Source organism: Acomys russatus, chromosome 11 (assembly GCF_903995435.1).
Source record: "Acomys russatus chromosome 11, mAcoRus1.1, whole genome shotgun sequence".
Taxonomy (NCBI): domain Eukaryota; kingdom Metazoa; phylum Chordata; class Mammalia; order Rodentia; family Muridae; genus Acomys; species Acomys russatus.
Window position 1 is genome coordinate 54,796,786 of NC_067147.1, and position 21,189 is coordinate 54,817,974.

The 21,189-nt window shown below is 51.7% G+C and overlaps 1 protein-coding gene across 1 annotated transcript; it reads left to right on the top strand.

Moving 5' to 3' along the window:
- The first annotated feature begins 1,608 nt into the window (after positions 1-1,608).
- Positions 1,609-13,847, top strand: Dnmt3l (DNA methyltransferase 3 like). The gene is made up of 12 exons (XM_051152616.1): positions 1,609-1,729; positions 2,341-2,430; positions 2,687-2,731; positions 3,683-3,762; positions 3,844-3,956; positions 4,622-4,793; positions 5,997-6,084; positions 6,992-7,080; positions 9,324-9,399; positions 10,057-10,196; positions 11,422-11,507; positions 13,523-13,847. Exons 1-12 carry the CDS (start codon positions 1,609-1,611, stop codon positions 13,680-13,682), a joined length of 1,260 nt encoding a protein of 419 aa, XP_051008573.1. The 3' UTR covers positions 13,683-13,847.
- The last annotated feature ends 7,342 nt before the right edge of the window (positions 13,848-21,189 follow it).

Genomic DNA, 21,189 nt, shown 5'->3' on the forward strand with positions numbered 1-21,189 from the left:
GTTCTAGTCTATAAATTGAGTCTAGGACAGAGAAATCCTGTCTTGAAAAACAACAACAACAACACACACACAAACACAAAAGAAAAGAAAATAAAGAAGAAGAAAAAAAAGAAAAGTCTGGAGATGTAGCTCAGTTGGTCCAGGCTTCCAGTGCACACAGCCCCCAGCCCCTGGGTTCTGTTTGACCCCTAATCTGTAATCTCGGCGCTAATGAGGTGGGGCAGGAAGATGAGAAATCCAAGGTCCACCTTGATTACCTAGTGAATTCCAGACCAGCCTGAGATAAGTGAGGCCCCTAACAAAAAAAAAAAAAAAGGAAAAGAGATAAAAAACAAAAGATCAGGAAGAACCAGGTTTAACTCTTGTTCCACAGCCCTCAGCTGCAGGCCGGTGGCCATATTGGCTCCTCTAGTGCAGCCTGATCTGTGGAAATAGGCAACGTGTTTCTCCAGCTTCGTACACAGTGTTTATCAGTGGGAAGTGAGGTGTGGGAGACTTTGGACCCTTGGGTCTTTGAGCAGGTTGAGCGATGGTGGGGTGAGGGGGGTCTCAGGGTTCCTAATCCTTAACACTGAGATTCAGACAAGAACCTGGTTGCCCACTTTCTCATCAGTTCCTCACGCCACCAGGCTTGGCCACAGTGGTGCTGGCTTGGATCGCTGGGCTGAAGGGAGCAGTCCATACTGAACCTTTTGTAAGTCACCTGCCCGGCTCATGGAAGCCTGGAGTCAGGAACTATACTCCCAGGGTCTCCTCACAATTTCCACCACCCCTCGCCCCCCATTATAACCACTGGTGGATTAGGTCAGCCACTGTGGAATCCTGGAAGGGACTATTGGCCATGAATAAATTCGCCCTTTAAACCAGATAGGAAGATTAATTGATTAAGCATTCTTCTAGAAATTCGCAGGTCTTCCTTCCCATCACCTACAGGTACCTGCACAACGTCACTCTAGCGGGTCCAGGAACTCCTATTCTGACCTTGACCTTGTCTAAACTCAAGGCAACATTTCTACCCCCTCCCCCACCCTTTGTCATCCTTACTCCAACTATTGCTCTTTTGCCTTACCCATCCCCCTCTCTGCACAATCAGGAACCCAACCTCCCAGCTCCCTAACCTGAACTATGAGGCCTCGACAGTCTCTTCCCCCACCCCCACCTCATTTCAGCCCTGAGCCCTAGAGTATCTATAAGCCACCCTCTGAACACACTCTTTCTCTCTCCCTCCCTCCCTCTCTCCCTCTTCCACCCTTCCCCACAAGGCTTCCTAAGACCCTTGAGCGCCGCCCCCATCCACCCCAACCCCCACACCTTCCCTCAATACCCCCACGTGCTGGTCTCCTTAAGCCCCGCCCCTGAGTGCCTGCCCCCACACCCTCAACCCTACCATTCCAGGCCTACATAGGCTCCATCTAGCCCGGGTGCGCTCTTGTCCCTACTTACCTTAAGGTTCCTTCTAACCTTCCCTTTCTTTTCCTCCCCGTAATTCCCTACTAGGTCCCTAATTACACCCACCTCTCATCATCACTTTTTGCATTGCAGGGCTCTGACGGCCTTGCTGACACACCTACCATCCCTTGGACACCGATCCTTCTAGCAGATACCTCAATGGATTCCCAGGAGACTCGGTCTTCTTGCACCAAGGCTCTTGGAACCTGGAACCTGGATACTACAGACAGCTCCAGCCCTGACCCTACCGGCCACCTGGAAGAGCGATGGCCAAACTCCTGTGAGATCTTGGGGCTTCTTTCTTCCTTCCACCCCGCCTCCCCTCTTCTTTCCTTACCTCCTCTTACTCCGCAGGGTCTTTAGGGGGTCTGGACTGTCACTCCAAGGCATGGGTCCTAGAGATTCAGCCAGGTGCAGAGGGAGGCTGGGCCACATGGGTGCTGGGAATTAGCCCACCTGAAAACACATGTTGTCTGGGACTCCGTGGATGAAGGGTACCCCATAGTACACCTTCTCCTCCTACCAAGTACCTCAAAGCTGAAGTTGTAGTTTTTGTTTGTTTGTTTTTAGTTTTTCAAGACAGGGTTTCTCCGTGTGGCCTTGGCTGTCCTGGAACTTGCTCTGTAGACCAGGCTGGCCTCGAACTCACAGAGATCCGAGATCCTCCATCATCTGTCTCCCGAGTGCCGGGATTAAAGGCGCATGTCGCCGCCTGCTGCCACCCAGTTGATGTTACAGTCTTTCTTTTCCCTAATCCCCAGATAGTTGGGTGGATGTCATTACGGCTTGGCTGGGCAGTCTAGCGGGTCTGCAGGTAGCTTTGACTGTTTTCCTGCCTGTATCTTGTGTCCCTTTGAGGCCTCCCTGTAATGATGCCCTCTCCATCTCCAGCTCCGGACCTGAAGGATGAACATAGCATGGATGTGGTATTGGACGACTCCAAGGAGCATCTGTCCCCAGGCTCACCCCCACCAGGCAGAGGTAGGACCCTACCCAAATAATGAGCTTATTGAATCTTGGGTGTGGACCTTAAGGTTAGGTGATGCATGGAATATGCCTGTATCATTCAGGATGACTCCCCGCCCCGCCCCGCCCCACAAGAGCAGGCATTAAGTGGGTATCAGTGAGGGTAGGGATGGGGACTCTTGTGTCCCAGTCACCTCAGAAGACAAGTGTGCCCAGCATGTTCCAATGAGGAGCCAGGAGAAGGAAGGGGCCAATTGTTTTTCTCTTCCAGAGATCATAAGATATGAAGTCACTGTGAACCAACGCAACATCGAAGGTGAGTTTGCACGCTTACCCGTGAGCCGGAAAAACAGTATCAGCCCCACCAGAAAGGCTGGCTCAGCCATCCCAGAAAATGAGACGCAATCCTGGGGTACCTATGGGATGTCCTCTCCCCACGCCGTCCCCTACCTCAGTACCAGTACTAGTTGAAATTTCTTGTGTATCAGGGCTGGGCATGGTGGCGCACACCATTAATCCCAGCAATCAGGAGGCAGCGGCCAGAGGATCCATGAGTTCGAGGCCATCCTGGTTTACAGAATGAGAGTTCCAAGACAGCCAAGGCCACATAGAAAAACTCTATCCCTCACACCCGACTCTTCCACCACCCCCACCTCTACAAAAAAAAGCTATGTGTTCTTGTCAGCCACTTCTACAGTCTCGGTTGAGCCTATGCTGAATTCTCGGCAGTGTCCACTTATCTCACTTATCTCGCAGGAAGCCCTAGGTTCTATTCCCCAGTAGCTATTAAAGTAGGTGTGGTGACACACCCTGTAATTTCAGGATTCTGGAGGTAGAGGTGGAAGAACCAGGACATCCTTTGTGAAGTCAAAGCCAGCTTGAAATATAGGTGACCCTGTCAGAAAGAGATAGGGAAAAAGAGGAAAATAAAAATGTGTGTCTGTTAATAGCACTCTGGAGCTCCCCCGGTTAACAATCTATTTCTCCTGGATTGGCCAGGACTTGGGAGTGTTTGGGTTTCTCTGGGCATTTTAGGATCACTGTGTCAGGTCTGCAGATCTCCAGGGGATTTGGAGACAGTCTGCCCTTCATTTGGGGTGTCTTGTTTTCCCATTCAGTCCTCTAATCCATGGCCCTGACAACATCCCTCCTGGGTCTTCCCCCCCACCCCCCAATCTCTCTCAGGGTCCTTAGATTACTTCTGCTAAGTCTCCGCCCTCCTACCCCACCCCACCCCCGCCCCACTTTCCCTCTGTGCTCTCTCTAGAAATCTGCCTCAGTTGCGGAACTCTCCCGGTGTACACCCAGCACCCCTTGTTTGAAGGGGGAATATGTGCCCAGTGTAAGGTAAGCAGAGAGGCCGTGGGACCTTCTTGACTTGGCACTGTTGCGGGGAGGTCGCACACACAGCCTTTACTCCCTGCTCAGGACAAGTTTCTGGAGACTCTCTTCCTTTACGATGAAGATGGCCACCAGAGCTATTGCTCCATCTGCTGCTCGGGGGATACCCTGTTCATCTGTGAGAGCCCCGACTGTACCAGGTGAGGCTTCTCCCAAAGGAGCCATGCCCAACGTGGGAAATGGGTACCAAGGATGCACATCCCCGATGGCTCTCTGCGTGAGCACAGCTGCCACCCTGAGCTCCATCCGTGGTGGTCCCCTGCCCTATTCTTTTGGACATCTTCCTCTTTACAGCCTTGACTTCAAGTGTCCCCTTGCCAGCCAGCTGCCCCTGTGTATGCTTTTCCTCAGACGCCTTAAAATGTATGTTATAGGAGCTGGAAAGATGGCTCTGTGGTTAGGAGCACTGGCTGCTTTTCCAAAAGACCTGGGTTCAATTCCCAGCACCCACATGGCAATACATCTGTCTGTGACTCCAATTCCAGGGGATCTGACACCCACACACCAATGCACATTTTTAAAACTTTTAATTAATTAATTAATTTTAAAAACGTGTGTTCAGGCTTCAGGGTTGTGGAAAGGTTGAGGGGGATTGAGGTCTGCCATTGTGGCAGGTACACCCACCTCACATGTTCTCGTGAGTCCCCTTCCCCCCTTTCCAGCCTGCAGCCAAGCCCCATCCACCCAACCCTGAGAGCAAAGCCAGAGAGAAACAGTTCCCTCCAAGGCGCCCGCCTGGCTTGCAGGTGTCCCCTAACAGCAGTGTGACTTGGGTCACCATGGTTTTTTTTGGTTTGACTCCTAGATGCTACTGTTTCGAGTGTGTGGATATCCTGGTGGGCCCAGGGACCTCGGAGCGAATCAATGCCATGGCCTGCTGGGTTTGCTTCCTGTGCCTGCCTTTTACTCGGAGCGGGCTGCTGCAGAGGCGGAAGAAGTGGCGTCACCAGCTGAAGGCCTTCTATGATCAACACGGGGTAAGGACATCCAGTGCAGCGGGCAGGGGGCCTAGACCCGAGGCCGCAGGCTGCTGGCTGTCAGCTATGCACACCGCTGGATAAGGCTGAAGCTTTTGCCTTGACTCCCCTTGGCATTTTTCTATCGGAGAGCAGGTGTCACTGACGTTATGTTGTGATAGGGTCTCAGGTAGCCCAGGCTGGCCACAAACTTACTATGTAGCCGAGGATGACCTTGAACTCCTGTTCCTCTACTGAATACTAGGATTACAGGCACCACATTTGTTTGTTTTTTTCAAAACAGGATCTCTCTGTGTTAGCCCTTGGCTGTCCTGGACTCACTTTGTAGACCAGGCTGGCCCCGAACTCACAGCGATCTGCCTGCCTCTGCCTCCTGAGTGCTGAGATTAGAGGTGTGAACCTCCATGCCCGGCTAGAGAAGGAGTTTTGAGGGATTGAAATGCACAGGAAAAGAAAAAGAAAAAAGAGAGCTGGGCATGGTGGCGTTCGCCTTTAATCCCAGCACTTGGGAGACAGAGGCAGGTGGATCGCTGTGAGTTCGAGGCCAGCCTGGTCTACAAAGTGAGCCCAGGACAACCAAGGCTACACAGAGAAACCCTGTCTTGAAAAACAAAAACAAAACAAAAAAACAAAAAGAAAAGAAAAGAAAAAAGAAACGCACAGGAAAAGATCTGGTAGAGGTGAAGGCAGTGGTAGCACAGTGCTGGTGGGAGCCACTGTGTACTGAGCCCAACTGCTGAGCTTGACCTGGGAACTGTCACTCCCTGAAGCCTCAGAGGCTACCAGCCCTGGTGTTACCTGGATTTCAGTCTTCAGGCTTCTGGGCTTTGGAAACGGCTTTAAACTCCTGGAGTCTTTGGGGCCTGAGACCTACAGAGTTGTGCTCTGCTAGGAGCCACTGTCCTCTACCTTCAGAGAAACCATATCCTGCTTCCCTTTGTAGATATGTGGGGGTCCAGGCAAGAGACCTGGACCTGGGGAGTGGGTAGAGTTGGCCTCCAGGGAGAGATGGACAGCACTGGTCACAACAGGGCCAGCCTGGCATTGGCAAGCGAGTCCCAGATGGCTCTCAATTGCATCCTGCCTGTCAAGGAAAGACGGTTGTAGGGTGGTCTCACCTAGAACTCACCACTCTTGCTGGACAGCCAGACAACACACATTCTCTTATCTTTTTCCCTCTTTTTTCTTCTGTTTCTTTTTCAGGCAAACTCTCTGGGCATGTACAAGACAGTGTCGGCGTGGAAGAGACAGCCAGTGCGGGTGCTGAGCCTTTTTGGGAATATTAATAAAGGTGAATATAGTCACATCGATTGACTCTTCAGAAGAGAGGGGATAGGAGGAGCCCAGTTCTGGTGTCCTTTGCCTGGCCATTAGAATATCGCTGGGCAGCTAAGATGTGGAGCAGGACTGATGAGAGAACATGCAAACTTCTTCCTCAGACTCTTGAGCTGAGAGAACTGACTATCCCAGGAAAGCATGTGCTGGCCAGAAAAATCCCCCAACACTGTACCCAACCAGGAGGGATGGCGAAAAGGGTCAGACCCAGAATCCTGGTAGGGTCCCCGCTCCCCAAGAGGAGGAAGCAGAGATGGGGTAGGGACAATCCTGCAAGGATAGAAAGCAACTGCTACTGTCAAGAAGTCTGGGTTCTGGCAGCTCTGTCCCCCTCGTCCTTATCCCCCACTTCCTGAGCCCTCTTTTATACCTGAGTCTCCTTGGGCTACTCTGATCCCCCTGTGCCCAGCAAGCACAAAGCCCCAAAGACGATCTTGTCTCTGGCTAAAGCATATCCCATGTGGGATACCAGGGTGTTCAATGACCCCACAGTGTGTCCCAAGGGCCCCATGTAGTAGCTATAACTGTATCGCCACACCTTAAGGCTATCCAGTGAGGGCTCAAACTTGCCCAAGCTCCTGTTCTCAGGGTCTGAGGGAACCCCACTTGCTTTGGGGTTCATCAGTCTGGCTCACCCTACTGGTTGTCTAAGCCAGAGAGTAAGAGCGGGACTCAGAAATGCAAGTTTCGTAACAGATTGCTTGAATGAGTGATCGGGAAGTTTGCCCTTGAACTCTCTGTCACTGAAAACATCAAGCTGCTACCCCCATGACAGGAGAGCCATGGACGTCCACTCTGGGGACGGCTCTCATCAGCTATATCCATCTTTTCTACCCCCCGCCCCCGACCCTTCCGCCAACTAGAGCTAAAGAGTTTAGGCTTTTTGGAAAGTGGTTCCGAAGAAGAAAGACTGAAGTACTTAGAAGATGTCACAAATGTCGTGAGGAGAGATGTGAGTTGAGACGGGGCAGGGGTGGGGGGGGGGGATATAGGGGGGGGGCGCTGCCAAGATCTGATGTGCCACTGGGTGAGACTACAGGGCCCTGGGGTGGGGGGAGAGAAGGGAGGGAAGTAAGGGAGCCCTGGAGGGACAGGGAGGAGCATGCTGGCTGTAGCATATTGCTTGACATCTCCAGACCAACATGAGGTCCTGGGGCTGGCTCCAGAATAGTCACACACACACACACACACACACACACACACACACACACACACACACGCCCACTGTGCCTCACAGAGGGAAGTGGGAAAACAGTGTTTCTATAACCTTTGCACAGCCCTCAGCCTCTATCAGGGTGAGCAACCAGACATCTATTTATTTGTTTATTTAAGGTTTGGGTTTTTTTTTTTGTTGTTGTTGTTTTTTGTTTTTTGGTAATTATTTATACAGTATTTTGCCCACCACAAGAAGGCATCAAATTTCATTACAGGTGGTTGTGAACCACCATGTGGTTGCTGGGAATTGAACTCGAGACCTCTGGAAGAGCAGACGGTGCTCTTAACCTCTGAGCCATCTCTCCAGCCCTGCCAGACATCTTAAAATCCACATGGCTGCTGTTTTTTTGCTGCCTTTGATAGGGATGTGCATGGGTGGGTGGGGGGGGGGGGCTCTGCCCCACCCCACCCTGTCATAGCTACAAGGGTTGAGCTGACCCAACGACAGTTGTCAGAAAGCATCTTCCAGACACAGATCTGCTGCTGCTGTCTTGACTCTGTGGTGGGACCTCTCTCTTCCTGTGTGCATGCAGGCAGGGTGCCAGTACATTTGGCCCTCCTTAGGCAGACAATTGGAATGTCAGTCTATAACCCAGAGCCATGACCATTTCTGGCCAGACCCCAGGCAGTCATTTCCCTATAGGACTCAAATCAGGTAGAGAAGTTGAGGCAGAGAGAGAGGGGTGTGGGGAGGGGGAGGAGGAAGAGGAGGAAGAAGAGGAGGAGACTTTGGAAGTCAGCTCACTACTGAGAGAAATGGAAAGGTTCAAGAAAGTGGGTGCCTGTTGTAGTTTCAGGAACTCACACTTGGACATCTTAGGAACTTTTTCTTATGAGAATGTCTAGGGCTAGCCGGGCGGTAGAGGCATATGCCTTTTTTTTGTTTTGTTTTGTTTTTGTTTTTGTTTGTTTTTGTTTTTCAAGACAGGGTTTCTCTGTGTAGCCTTGGCCATCCTGGACTCACTTTGTAGACTAGGCTGGCCTCGAACTCACAGCTATCCACCTGCCTCTGCCTCCCGAGTGCTGGGATTAAAAGCATGCGCCACCACACCCTGCTGAGGCATATGCCTTTAATCCCAGCACTCAGAAGGCAGAGGGAGGCGGATCTGTGACTTCCGGGCCAGCTTGATCTACAGAGAAAGTTCCAAGACAGCCAGGGCTACACAGAGAAACCCTGTCCAGAGAAAGGGAGAGTGGGGGGGAAGTGAGGGGAATGTGACTGTCAGCTGGGTGGTGGCGCACACCTTTAATCCCAGCACTCAAGGAGGCAGAGGCAGGCAGATCACTGTGCGTTCGAGGCCAGCCTGGTCTACAAAGTGACCAGAGAGAGAAAGAGAGGGAGACTGAATGAACGTATGGATGTCTAGGGCTAGAGAGGCCATTGGCAAAGCAGGGGTTCTCTGGGCTCTAGAAAGGGAGCTTGGGTCATTTGTTCAAATGGAAGGCTCCTCATTAGCCTGCGCTTGGGGCTGGCTGTTTCATTCTTTTCCTGCTTGTCCAGAAAGTGACCCTGTTTGATACTAAGTGGGGATTGTTTATGACCATCAGACAGTGTCCACCCGGCCCGCTGCTCCCAGCTGCTTGGCTTTCTGTGCGGCCAGTGATTTCCCAGAAGGACACGGAACCCCCTAGGCTGAGTGAGCATATGTGCTCTTCCAGGGCTGGCCCTTTTTTTAAGAGCAACAGATAGCCAAGGAAGAATCTCAGATATGGAGTGTTCTCAGCCTACCACTGTCTGGGCTGAGAGCCAGTGGTGTGTGTGTATGTGTGTGTGTATGTGTGTGTGTGTGTGTGTGTGTGTGTGTGTCCCTGCCTAAATGGGGCCCAAGGTTCAGCTAGGCGTCCTGTGTGGGTCAACCTACAAGGTCCATCACTGGGGAGATGGGTGGGATACAGGGGCTCTATTGGGAGCCATCATTGGGGGAGCACTTGGCTTTCAACCATCCTTGTCCCATAAGTGACAACATGTGTGTTCCCTAGGTGGAGAGATGGGGCCCCTTTGACCTCGTGTATGGGTCAACACAGCCCCAAGTCTCCTCTTCTGACCACTGCCCTGGTAAGTTTCAGCCCCAGTTACCTGAGAAGCTTCTTCAACCCTGTCACCTCTGCTCTGTCTTTCTTCTGCCTCTCTCTCCCCTCATACCACCTCAGCCTTCAGAAAGGGCAGAGGGCAGAAAGCACACTTTTTTGGGGGGGGCCGGGTTCAAGATAGGGTTTCTCTGTGTAGTCTTGGCTGGCCTGGACTCACTTTGTAGACCAGGCTGGCCTCAAACTCAAAGTGATCCGCTATCTCTGCCTCCCAAGTTCTGGGATTAAAGGTGTGCACTACCATGCCTGGCTCAGAAAGCACACATTTTTTTTTTTCTGAGACAGGGTTTCTCTGTGTAGCCTTGGCTGTCCTGGACTCGCTGTGTAGACCAGGTTGGCCTCGAACTCACAGTGATCCGCCTGCCTCTGCCTCCCGAGTGCTGGGATTAAAGGTGTGCACCACCACGTCCGGCACAAGCACACATTTTAAAACCAGCCTCCCTGGGCTATAACTGACAGATGGGTCTGCACATGCTCAGTGTGCTGTCAGGGGACTGACTTCTAGACTAGGCGTTCCCATCTCCACAAAGGGAGAGCAGAGGTACCCAGGGTTCACACAGGTGTGGTCCTGGCCCTCCACTCGCCCCTCGCCATCTGACCTGGTCTTCCTCCTGGTTCGTGGCAGCCTGGTACATGTTCCAATTCCACCGGATCCTGCAGTATGCGAGGGAACATTCAGGGAGTCAGAAGCCCTTCTTCTGGATGTTCGTGGACAATCTGCGGATGACTGAGGATGACCAAGTCACAGCAGATCGCTTCTTTCAGGTGGGGGCATGTGGGGGGGAGGGGCTTAGCTCTGGGGTACCTGGGGGAGGGCCTTAGCCTCTATCCAGCTCATTCCTGAGGCCACTGTTGTCCTCCTATGTGCAGGGCCACAAGGACATCAGACACCTGAGACACACACTGCAGATTTTCAGAACACTGGTCCCTACTGGTCCCCACATGACATGCATGCCCACTCCATGCACTCACCTAGGTTCCGGTGGTCAGTTCCCTCCTCGGGTAATTTGGGCCAGTGTCAAGGTAAGGATTGACAGTCCTAGATGTAGGAGAAGAAAGACAGCAAGGCCTTTATGCCTCAGCTCCCAGAAGGACATACAACTGAGGTTGAGGAATTTGACCTACTGTGGGGGAGTAGAGAAGGTGGGGACCCACAGGTATTAGAACATTTCCCTGGGAATGTTCACTGGGAAAAAAAAATCAGCAGTGAGAGCCTCTGCCTGTCAAGTGCTGTCAAAGAGTGTGCACCACATGCCCAGCCTCTTGTGTTCTTTTTCATATTTGTGAGATGGCCAGAGCATTTCCCCCTCTGCATCCATGAATGGGCTATAGTATTTGATTAGAGCTGCTGAAAATGAACTATCCTTACATTTCTAGAAAAGCCTACTTGGCCATGGTATGTTTTGTTTTGTTGCTTTTTTGAGACAAGAGTTTCTCTGTGTAGATTTGGCTGTCCTAGACTTGCTTTGTAGACCAGGCTGGCCTCAAACTCACAGCGATCTGCCTGCCTCTGCCTCCCGAGTGCTAAGATTAAAGGCATGTGCCACCACTGCCTGGCTGGGTTTTTTGTTTTTTTGTTTTATGAGACAGCATTTCTCTTCGTAGCCTTGGCTATCCTGGACTCGATTTGTAGAGCAGGCTGGCCTCGAACTCACAGTGATCCACCTGCCTCTGCCTCTCAAGTGCTGGGATTAAAGGTGTGCACCACTACTGCCTAGCGATTTCTCTGGTTTTTAAGAGTTTTGGAAAGTTATATTATTTTAGAATATAACCCATTGCAATGATGTTTGAAAAAGTGTTTTTTATATAGTTGCTCAAAGTGATCTGCAGATTTTACCTCTTTGTAGTTATTTAAGGTAAATGAATACCAAGCAGGCAGTGCCACTGAGGAGGTGTGGCCAGCCTAGATGGTCTGCTGACTATGTGTGCCCCTTGGGAGGATATTGTGTTTGTGCGTCACGCTGACCCACAGCCCCCTCTTCTCACACAGACAGAGGCTGTGACCCTTCAGGATGTCCGTGGCAGAGTCCTCCAGAATGCTGTGCGGGTGTGGAGCAACATCCCAGGGGTGAAGAGGTATCTCCTCGGGGTAGGGGGACATTAATGGGCATGACTTCTGGTAGAGCCTAGTCTGCATAGATGCCTGCTCCACTTGGCTGTGTCTTAGAAACCTCTTGTCCACCACAACCCTGGACACAACGGGGTTCAGGGTGTCCCTGTGTTCCGAGGGACACTCCCCATGCTTATACCCACACACTCATTCATATATACTGACTCAGCTCCCTAATGCATTCACACACCCACACACAGACACCCACTTCTCACAGACATGCATGGTGGACTGAGCCAGTTTGAACCGTGTCTTCAGAGACTGCTAAGTCGTGTCCTTTCCTGCCCCACCAGGAGTTTCTGGAAACTTCCCACCCACCTCTTCCATTCAAGCATTCTCCTGGCTCCTGACCACTATTGCTGGTCAGGTACCACCAGGTTCCCTCACCTGGAGGCTTTCAGGACTTGGGTTGAGGTGGAGCAGAGGGGGAGGGGGACTATAACTTTCCCAAGCATTCTTTCTGAAAGCTTCTAAGGTGCTGTCCCCTGCCCACAGTCTCTCCCTGACAGTACTGTGGGACAAGGCAGAGCAGGAGCTGCAAAAGGAGCCAGGCTCTGCTCCTTCCAACTGTGGGCCTGTCAGGCATGTCATACACAGGCCATCTATTCCTTAACAAATAAGCCTGCTTTAGAAGTAATCATGCGAGGTCCAGCCAGTACATGTGGCTGCACAAAAAGCACCCGTCCCCCTTCTTTGAGCTGGTCCCCTATGGGAACTGCCACGTTTAGAACTTGGAGGACAACAGCTTCTTCTTCTTCTTCTTCTTCTTCTTCTTCTTCTTCTTCTTCTTCTTCTTCTTCTTCTTCTTCTTCTTTTTTTTTTTTTTTCTTTCTCGCTTCTCCTCCTCCTCCTCCTCCTCCTCCTCCTCCACCTTCCTCCTCTTCCTCTTCTTCTTTTCTTCCTCCTCCTCCTTTTTGTCCTCCTCCTTTTTTGAGACAGAGCTTTTTATCTCTCTGTACCCCTCCCTGCCTGTGCTGGAACTTGTTCTGTAGACCAGGCTGTCTTCAGACTCAGAGATCTGCCTGCCTCTGCCTCCCGAGAGCTCAGATTAAAGGTGGGCAGCACCAGCACCACCTGGGACCCCACCCCTTTTCTGATTGAGGTACCTGCTTTCTGTTAGGGCTTGCAAAGGAAGTTGAGAGCTGGGTGCACCTGCATCTAATACTTAAGGTCACCTGGCTCCTGGAGGAAACTGGAGACCGTTTGCTTTCAGTGTGACTTCATAGTCAGATGAAAGACACTTGCCCACTGAAGTAGGAATCATTTTGACAAGTTCATGTGTACTGATTTGATATTGGTCTCTGGGTGACCACTGTCATGGGGCTTGGGGGTGGGGAGGTAGGGGAGTGGGGCAGCTGGAAGACAGGGTGGAAGTAGGGAAAGTGCATTCTGACACGCCATTCATTGCTTTTGTCTGCTTTAAAAGAGATGGTCCTTAACTCCACAGGGTGAAGGGGGGTTAGGGGGAAAAGGCTGGGCACACAGAAAAGGGATGCTAGGTGTTGCATCTTCAAAGCTGGAGGACTCTAGGATGAAGTTCACCATCCTCTAGGAGCCCCTGGGGCATGGGTTTACCACTTAAGTGTAAGCTGGGTTTGCTGTGTCAGGCCTCCTAGGAACAGTGCGGATACTTGAAGGGTCTCTCTGACCTTGACCTTTACTCTGTGTGGGTCACTGCCTGGGATGGCTCAGCAGTCCCTCCTGCCAGCTTCTAGGCTCTTTCTTTACCCACAAAAGGGAGTCTGACAAAGATCACAAAGGCCGTAGTTGGGGTGTTGGTGGCACACACAGGCCTTTGCTTTTAACCCCCGGGCTTCCATGTCAGTCTTGTCTACATAGTGAGTTCCCAGCCAGCCAGGACTACACGGTGACATAACATCTACAGACCATGGGCAACCTTTCACCCTGTAGGGGACCTCAAGCCCCACCCCCTGCCCCAGCCTAATGCTGCAGTTCTAACAGGTGGCTTTTTTCTTGGTAGCAAGCACGAGGCCCTGACACCAGAGGAGCAACAGTCGCTGGAAACTCAAACCAGAACCAAGCTGGCAAAGAAAATTGACCCTCTGGTGAAGAACTGTCTTTTTCCCCTGAGAGAGTACTTCAAGTATTTTTCTCAGAGCCTACTTCCTCTTGACAAATGAATCATGGTGGAATGAAAGACTATTCTATTTCCTAGAACCACGGCACCCTTCTTCCTACGGCCTTTTCCCTCTGTAGCGTTTCCTTCTGGTTTTTTTTTTTTTTTTGCATGCCTTTGGGTTTCTCCTGTTTCATTCTCAAGAGGCAGATGCCTTGGTGCAGCTCACTGTAGGGGTGGGGAGGCGCCCACTACTGTGGACAGAATCCTGATGGGATAGCTTGTCATGCGTCTCCAAAAGTGTGTGTGTGTGTGTGTGTACCTGTTGTCAAGTTTTTCAAATATATTGTAGAATTGTTAGTGGTAGTGCTTTGGTGAAGTGCGTGAGTGAGGCCTTTAAGCTGTACATCACAGTGATGACATTCCCATAGACACTGCGTGCCTGCCATTCTGCCATGGGCATATGGCCTTTGCCACCTGTGCCTTCGTCACCTGCACCTATTGACTTTGATGTCTGAAACCACTCACCCTGCTGTCCTTCCTACATAAAGCACCCCAAACCATTGCTGAAGCTCACACCTAGTGAGCCAGACCCCAAGCCTTATGGTTTCGAGGTTCTCCTAACACAATGGAGCTTGCAGAAGTGGGTTCCCAACAGCCTTTGGCAGTTGGTGTTCCAGTGAAGCTAAATCCACAGGCGAGTGTGGACTGGCCAGCTTTGAAGTGTGTGGTGAATCCTGATGAGCCATACCCTACACACACACACACACACACACACACACACACACACACACACACACTCAACTCTCAGATCTAGACCCCAGCCATTAAAGAGACTCAAACTGCCCAGCCAGAACAGCTAGGGCTCAGGGCCCACTGGGGTTGTCAGTGCTCTGGAAAGGAAGCTGGGCCAGCGTTGGACCATGAAGTAGGAGGGGCGCTGTCTTGGGGCTAGTAAGTGGCTCAGTGCACAGATGCTCACTCCCACTCCCAAGCCTAATGTCATGAGCTTGATTCTTAGAAGCCACTCCTGTAAGCCACATGCGCTGGAGCACGAGTGTGTATGTGAGTACATATTACAGGAATTACTACTTAGGCCAGGGTCTGCCCACCCAGTTGACTTGATGAGCCAGCAGAAGCAGCAAGCATGAGCCCATAGCCGCCACCACTGACCAGACAGGTGGCAAAAGCTCTGGATAGAGTGGCAGCCAATCCCACCCAAGCTTATAGCACCAGGGTTTCCCATACGTCATTAGTGTTATTTCTCTCTCTCTCTCTCTCTCTCTCTCTCTCTCTCTCTCTCTCTCTCTCTCTCTGTGTGTGTGTGTGTGTGTGTGTGTTTAAAAAAATATATTTATACAGTATTCTGCCTGTACTCCAGAAGAGGGCACCAGATCTCATTACAGATGGTTGTGAGCTACCATGTGGTTGCTGAGAATTGAACTCAGGACCTTTGGAAGAACAGCCAGTGCTCTTAACCTCTGAGCCATCTTTCCAGCCCCTTCCTTTTTTATTTTGGGTTTTCCAAGACTGGACTCACTTTCTAGACCAGGCTGGCCTTGAACTCACAGAGATCTGCTTGTCTCTGCCTCCTGAGTGCTGGGATTAAAGATGTGTGACACCATGCCCAGCTTTTAAACAGCTTCCACGAAACCACTCTTTAAAAAAAAAAAAAAAAAAGCTGGGTGTGGTGGTGCATGCCTTTAATTTCAGGCAGCATTCAGGAGGCAGAGGTAAGTAAATCTCTGTGAGTTCAAGGTCAGCTTGGTCTCCCAAGCTAGTTCCAGGGTACACAGGGCTATTACATAGAGAAACCCCCTATCAAGCAAACAGAAAAACAGACAGTTGGTAGTGGTACATGCCTTTAATCTCAGCAAAGGCAGAGGCAGGTGGATCTTGAGTTCAAGTCCAACAGGGTCTACAAAGTGAGTGCCTGGAGGATGGTTCAGGCTGTTAAACAGAGAAACCCTACTTAGAGAGAGAGAAAAAAAAGTCAAAGCAAACACTTACTTGTCTATTTTGTGCGTGAATGTAATGTAGGCATGTGCCTTGGTGCTCACGTGGACATCAGAAAACAGCCTGTGGGAGTCTTGTTTTCTCTTTTCGCCATGTAAGTAGGCCCTAGGTTGTCAGCACCCTCAATACAGCTTGGTAGAGAGCTCCCTTGCCTGAGGCATCATCTCTTTTTCTTCTTCTAAAAATTTATTATTATGTATACTATGCTCTGCCTGCAAGCACACCTGCAGGCCAAAAGAGGGCATCAGATGACATTATAGGTGGTTGTGAGCCACCATGTGGTTACTGGGAATTGAACTCAGAACTTCTGAAAGAACAGTCAGTGCTCTTAACCTCTGAGCCATCTCTCCAGCCCCCATGAGGAGCCATCTCACTAACTGTTTCTGGTTTGCTTTTCTGAGGACCTTGAACTGCTGATTGTCTTATCCCTACCTCCCAAATGTTGGGATCACAGGCATGTGTCACTATGCTTAGCCAGTGTCAGTTTCTGCCAGCCTCCAAGCAGGGATCGCTATGAGTTCAAGGCCAGCCAAGACTACACAGAGAAACCCTATCTTGAAAAACCAAAAAAGGGGCTGGAGAGATGGCTCAGAGGTTTAGAGCACTGACTAAGAACACTGTATATATAATAATAAGTAAGTTTTAAAACAAAAGAAAAAAAGATTTATTATTTATATAGCATTCTGCCTGCATGTATACCTAGATGCCAGAAGGCGGCACCAGACCTCATTATAGATGGTTGTGAGCCACCATGTGGTTGCTGGGAATTGAACTCAGGACCTCTGGAAGAGCAGACAGTGCTCTTAACCTTTGAACCATCTCTCCAGCCTCCCACTACATTTTTTTAAAAGGATTTTTTTTTTTTTTCATGAGTGCTCTATCTGCATGTACACTTAGATGCCAGAAGAGGGCATCTGGGAGAGCAGGCAGTGCTCTTGACCACTGAGCCATCCCTTCAGCCCCCCAACCCCCTCCCCCCATCCCAAGTGCTCATAGGCACTATTTTCAAATCCTTCTGGTCAGGTGACCAGTGACCTCCCTCAGGACACCCCCATTGACTCTGAGGCCCATGACATCATCTAATGTGCCACTTAGATACACTTAGATGGTCAAGCTCTCCTAGACCACCCAGTGTCCCTGCATGATCCACAGACACCCTATGGCAGGGGACTTGACTGTACTAAGGGGACGGCTGTGCAGCTGCAGAAGCTGAAACTGAAGAGACACCTGGAGCCACCAAGATCTGGAGCCAAAGAAGGCCTCTCCTCTCAAGGCAGGGCTGTTCTTATCCTTATTTTTTAGCTGATGTGCATGGATGCTTGAGCACCATGCCTTGCCTTGTTGCTATGGAGACCAGAAGAGGGCAATGAATCCCCTAGAGCTGGAGTTATAAGAAGATGCTGTGTGCTGAGAATCAAACCTGGGTCCTCTGTGGAAGATCAACAAAACTGCTGAGCCATCTCTCCAGCACCCAGAGCTGGTGTGTGTGTGTGTGTGTGTGTGTGTGTGTGTATTAGCTATAGCTGCCCCAGGATATGGACAGACCCCCAAGAGAAAAGAATGGCTTCCTCCAGCAAGGACACTCATGATCCACAAAAACTGTGACGTTAAAGGCAGATCATTGTCCTGGCCTCCAGGGATATGGTGTCCCATGGATAAAAGCCAAGCTGCCCTGCTAGAAGACTCACTGGTTTCTGAGCACCCATCAGATGCTCCCAGCTACATACTTTCCACATTTTGTGGCATCATACTTAGGAACATTAGAGCCCCAAGTCTGTAAAACTATAATTCCTACTGGTTCTCACATCCGGCCCAGCTTGCCTTCAAGGGCAAAGCCAAAGCTAGGCTCCAGCTTCAGTCTCCTAGCTCTTGGTTTGCCTTTAAATACTATGTGCAAACAGGGCACGGTGGTGTATGCCTGGAATCCCAGCACTGGGGAGGCAGAGGCAGGAAGATTGAGAACTGGAGGGCAGCCTGGAGTGTTCCTGTCTCCAAACCAACCAAAGCACATGTCTGTATCTGTAGCCCATGCAGTGTTAGCTGTGCATTAACTCAGATTTTGTTTTGTTTTGTTTGTTTTGAGACAGGGTTTCTCTGTGTAGCCTTGGCCATCCTGGACTCACTTTGTAGACCAGGCTGGCCTCGCACTCACAGTGATTCACCTGCGTCGGCCTCCGGAGTGCTGGGATTAAACGTGTGCGCTACCATGCCTGGCTGTTTTTGTTTTTTCAAGACAGGGTTTTTCTGTGTGGCCTTGGCTGGCCTGGACTCACTTTGGGATTAAAGGCGTGCGGCACCATGCCTGGCCTTTTTTTTTGTTTGTTTGTGTTTTTTCTTTCTTTGTTTTTGTTTTCATAGAATTATTTTTGTTGTTACATCATCACAGTCATCTGGCTACTGTTAGGAATTTTAATTGAATATCTGTGTTTTCTGGTGGTCTTAGGCGCCTATGAAAGAGTGGCCCAAACCCCAAAGAGGTCGCAACCCACAGATTGTGAACCACTGTTTTATAGGCTCATATCAACATTGTCCCACCAATGCTAAATAACTCACTTAACGGTGCACAGCTTCCAGGAATCAAAGGTGGGATTTGAACCCAGCCATGCATTTGCCATGGTCTCCTGCTCTAATGTCCTTCTCCCAGGGACTCCTTCCCTGCAGCTGCCCAGCTCATGTTGCGGGGAGGGACACCAACTTTTGCAGAACTCCAGTCCCTTCCACTTTGCTAGCCATAGCATAGTCCAGCTCTGCCATAAAAGCCCTCTCAACCTCTTCCCTACTGCCTGCCTGGAAGAACTGCTGGGTTTAGGGGGTGAGGGTCGGTCAGCCTGGTGGACACAAGGCAAGAGATAGCGTGTCAGCCAATGGGGGCGCTGTTCAGGCCCCTGGACATCAGTGATAGGCCCGGACGTTGATGCCAGGTCAGGCCTATCCAATCAGAGAGAGCCTCGAGATTAGTGCCAGCGTTGTGCTGCTCTAGCAGAAGTGGGGGTATTGGGGGGCAGGGGCTGGGAGTGGGGGTGGGGGGGACTTGAAACCTAGGCTCTGGTGCTACTGTATCCGTTTCCATCTGCCCAGTAACGCCAAGGTGGCTCCCCAACACCGTCTTCTGCTGAGTCCTCAGCTGCTGCCAACCTGGTGGGGAGATGGGGGCGGGGGGGGGGGGCAAGAGAGGCCCCCAACCCTATGTGGTACCTAGCAAGAGTCCCAGCTCACACCTGGATTTTCTCTACCGGAGCCCAGTAGTCACGTTCTGATACTTGTGTTTCTACGCCTAGCACACCAAGAAGGCAGCTCCCCGCCCTGACTGCCCTGGTCACCCCCTCCCTTTCCTCTCTCCTGTTCCCTCGTGCTTGCCCTGGCCTGCCTGCTCTCTGCTGTTGACTGCCAAGAGCCTCTGGTGGGTTTCGAGACAGGGTTTCTCTGTGTAACCTTGGCTGTCCTGGAACTCACTCTGTAGACCAGGCTGGCACAAACTCAAGCGATCCACCTGCCTCTGCCTCCTCCTAGCCTCCAGGGAACACAGCGTTGGAAACAGGATTGCCAAGTCTGCCTGGCTTTGGAGAAGAAAAGGAAAATCTCATTTCAGTGTTCTCGAATGTTTACTTCACCAAGCCTTCGAAGATTGGGTGATGGGAGACCTGGACCAGAGTGGAACCCCTAATTCCCCTCCCTTCCTCCCTCCTGCTGACCCTCTTCACCCCTCCCACCTGCTTGCCTTCTACTTTTTTTTTTTTTTCCAGACAGGGTTTCTCTGTGTAGCCTTGGTCATCCTGGACTCACTTTGTAGACCAGGCTGGCCTCGAACTCACAGCGATCTGCCTGCCTCTGCTTCCCGAATGCTGGGATTAAAGGCTTGCGCCACCACGCCCGGCTTTTGCCTTCTACTTTTTATTTTATTTATTTAGTTAGTTTTGTTGTTTTTTTGTTTTTGTTTTGAGACAGGGTTTCTCTTGTCGTCCTGGCTGTCCTGGCCTCACTTCGCAGACCAGGCTGACCTCGAACTCACAGAGAGCTGCCTGCCTCTGCCTCCCAAGTGCTGGGATTAAAGGCGGGCGCCACCACGCCCGGCTATTTTTTAAATTCCTAGTCTTTAGGTTCTCCGTTCATGTGTGGTGTTTGGTCAGCACCAGGTCCAGGCTTTGAACCTAGGTTCATCCTCTATAAATAGATAGGGCCCGACACAGGGCTCTAGAAAAAGGACGCAGTGATGAGGCCCGGAATGTTCTTAGCAGCGCTGGGGGCCAGCGGTTGAGTATCGTGTCTTCTCACCCGCACCCTAAGCCTCAGCCCCCGACCTTTGGGGTACACCGTTGCCCGATCCTCCTTTTGTGCAAACCACCCAACACCCACGCACCTGTAACTCCGGCCCAAGTCCACGCGCCTGCCCAGCAGCGGACTGGGCAACTCTCAGGAGCCCCGCCTCCTCCCGCCCCCCAGGATGTGGCGGGAGGGATGGGCCGAGGGCGGGATCCCAGCCGTACCAGTCCGCCAGGCGCGCAGCGCGAGCGCGAGCGAGCGGAGTTACAGCTGGTCTCCTCCGGCCGAAGTTTCAGCAGCCCCAGATTTCTGCAGCCCAAGTCCTGGCAACCCCAGTTCTCCGTGGGCCCCGAGGGCTCCGTGGCCCCCGAGGGCTCCGGGACCCCGGCAGCTTCAGCTGTCCGCGCCCGGAGATCCAGCAGCCTGGAGTCTGCGCTCGCACCATGCCGCTAAAGTGAGTTCGTTCGCGGTCTCATCCTGTGAATGGGGTGAGGGAGTCGTGGGCTGGAGCCGGGGAACCACCCGAAGTGGGGCTGAGAGTGCCCGACGGTAGCGCAGGGGCCCAAACCTGGCGCAGATGTCCCCTGTTCAGGACGGCTAGTGGCCACACCTGGACCTGCCTGCATGAACGGCAGGAGGCGGCGCAGGGCGGACCTGCCGCACCCGCGGACCAGACCCCGGCGCGTGGGCGGCTTGTGGGAGGAGGGAGGGCAGGAGCGGAGGCTGAAGGTGAAGACTCACGGCAGCCCTGGGCACAGGCTTACCCGCCGCCGCCCTTCTTCTCCCTGCTGATTTCCCAGAAGGAAGGATGTGTGCTACCTCAAAGGCCAGCTGAAACTCACTGCTTGGGGACGGAGCACCTTCTCCGTACACTTGGCTTCCCACATAGTGGGAGGGAGAGAGGGATGGTGGGTGTGGGTGAGGTGGGTTGGGGGTTCTCTGTGGCTTGTCCTCAAGGATTTCTCTTGAGACAATCTTCTGAGAATTTCAGGAACTGCTGTTGAGGTAGACTGAGGTTTCAGATGTTAATGGTACGTGGTCAACTGAGAAGCATATATGCCCCACTGCAGGTTCTTAAGTCCTTGTAGAGAGCCTGCCTGGAATAGATAGCCTTGGGGGACTGGCAAGAGCTAGCTAAAGTATTCAAGGCCGCTTTAGAGTAGAGTGAGGTGTCCCTCTTTACCCCCCCTCCCTTTTACCCCTCACTCCCACCATTAACTCCTGTGTGGCTTGTAAGAGGAGGTGGCTAGGTTGAGACCCACAGGACAGTCTCTTGTGAGGCTGGGAGAAGCATC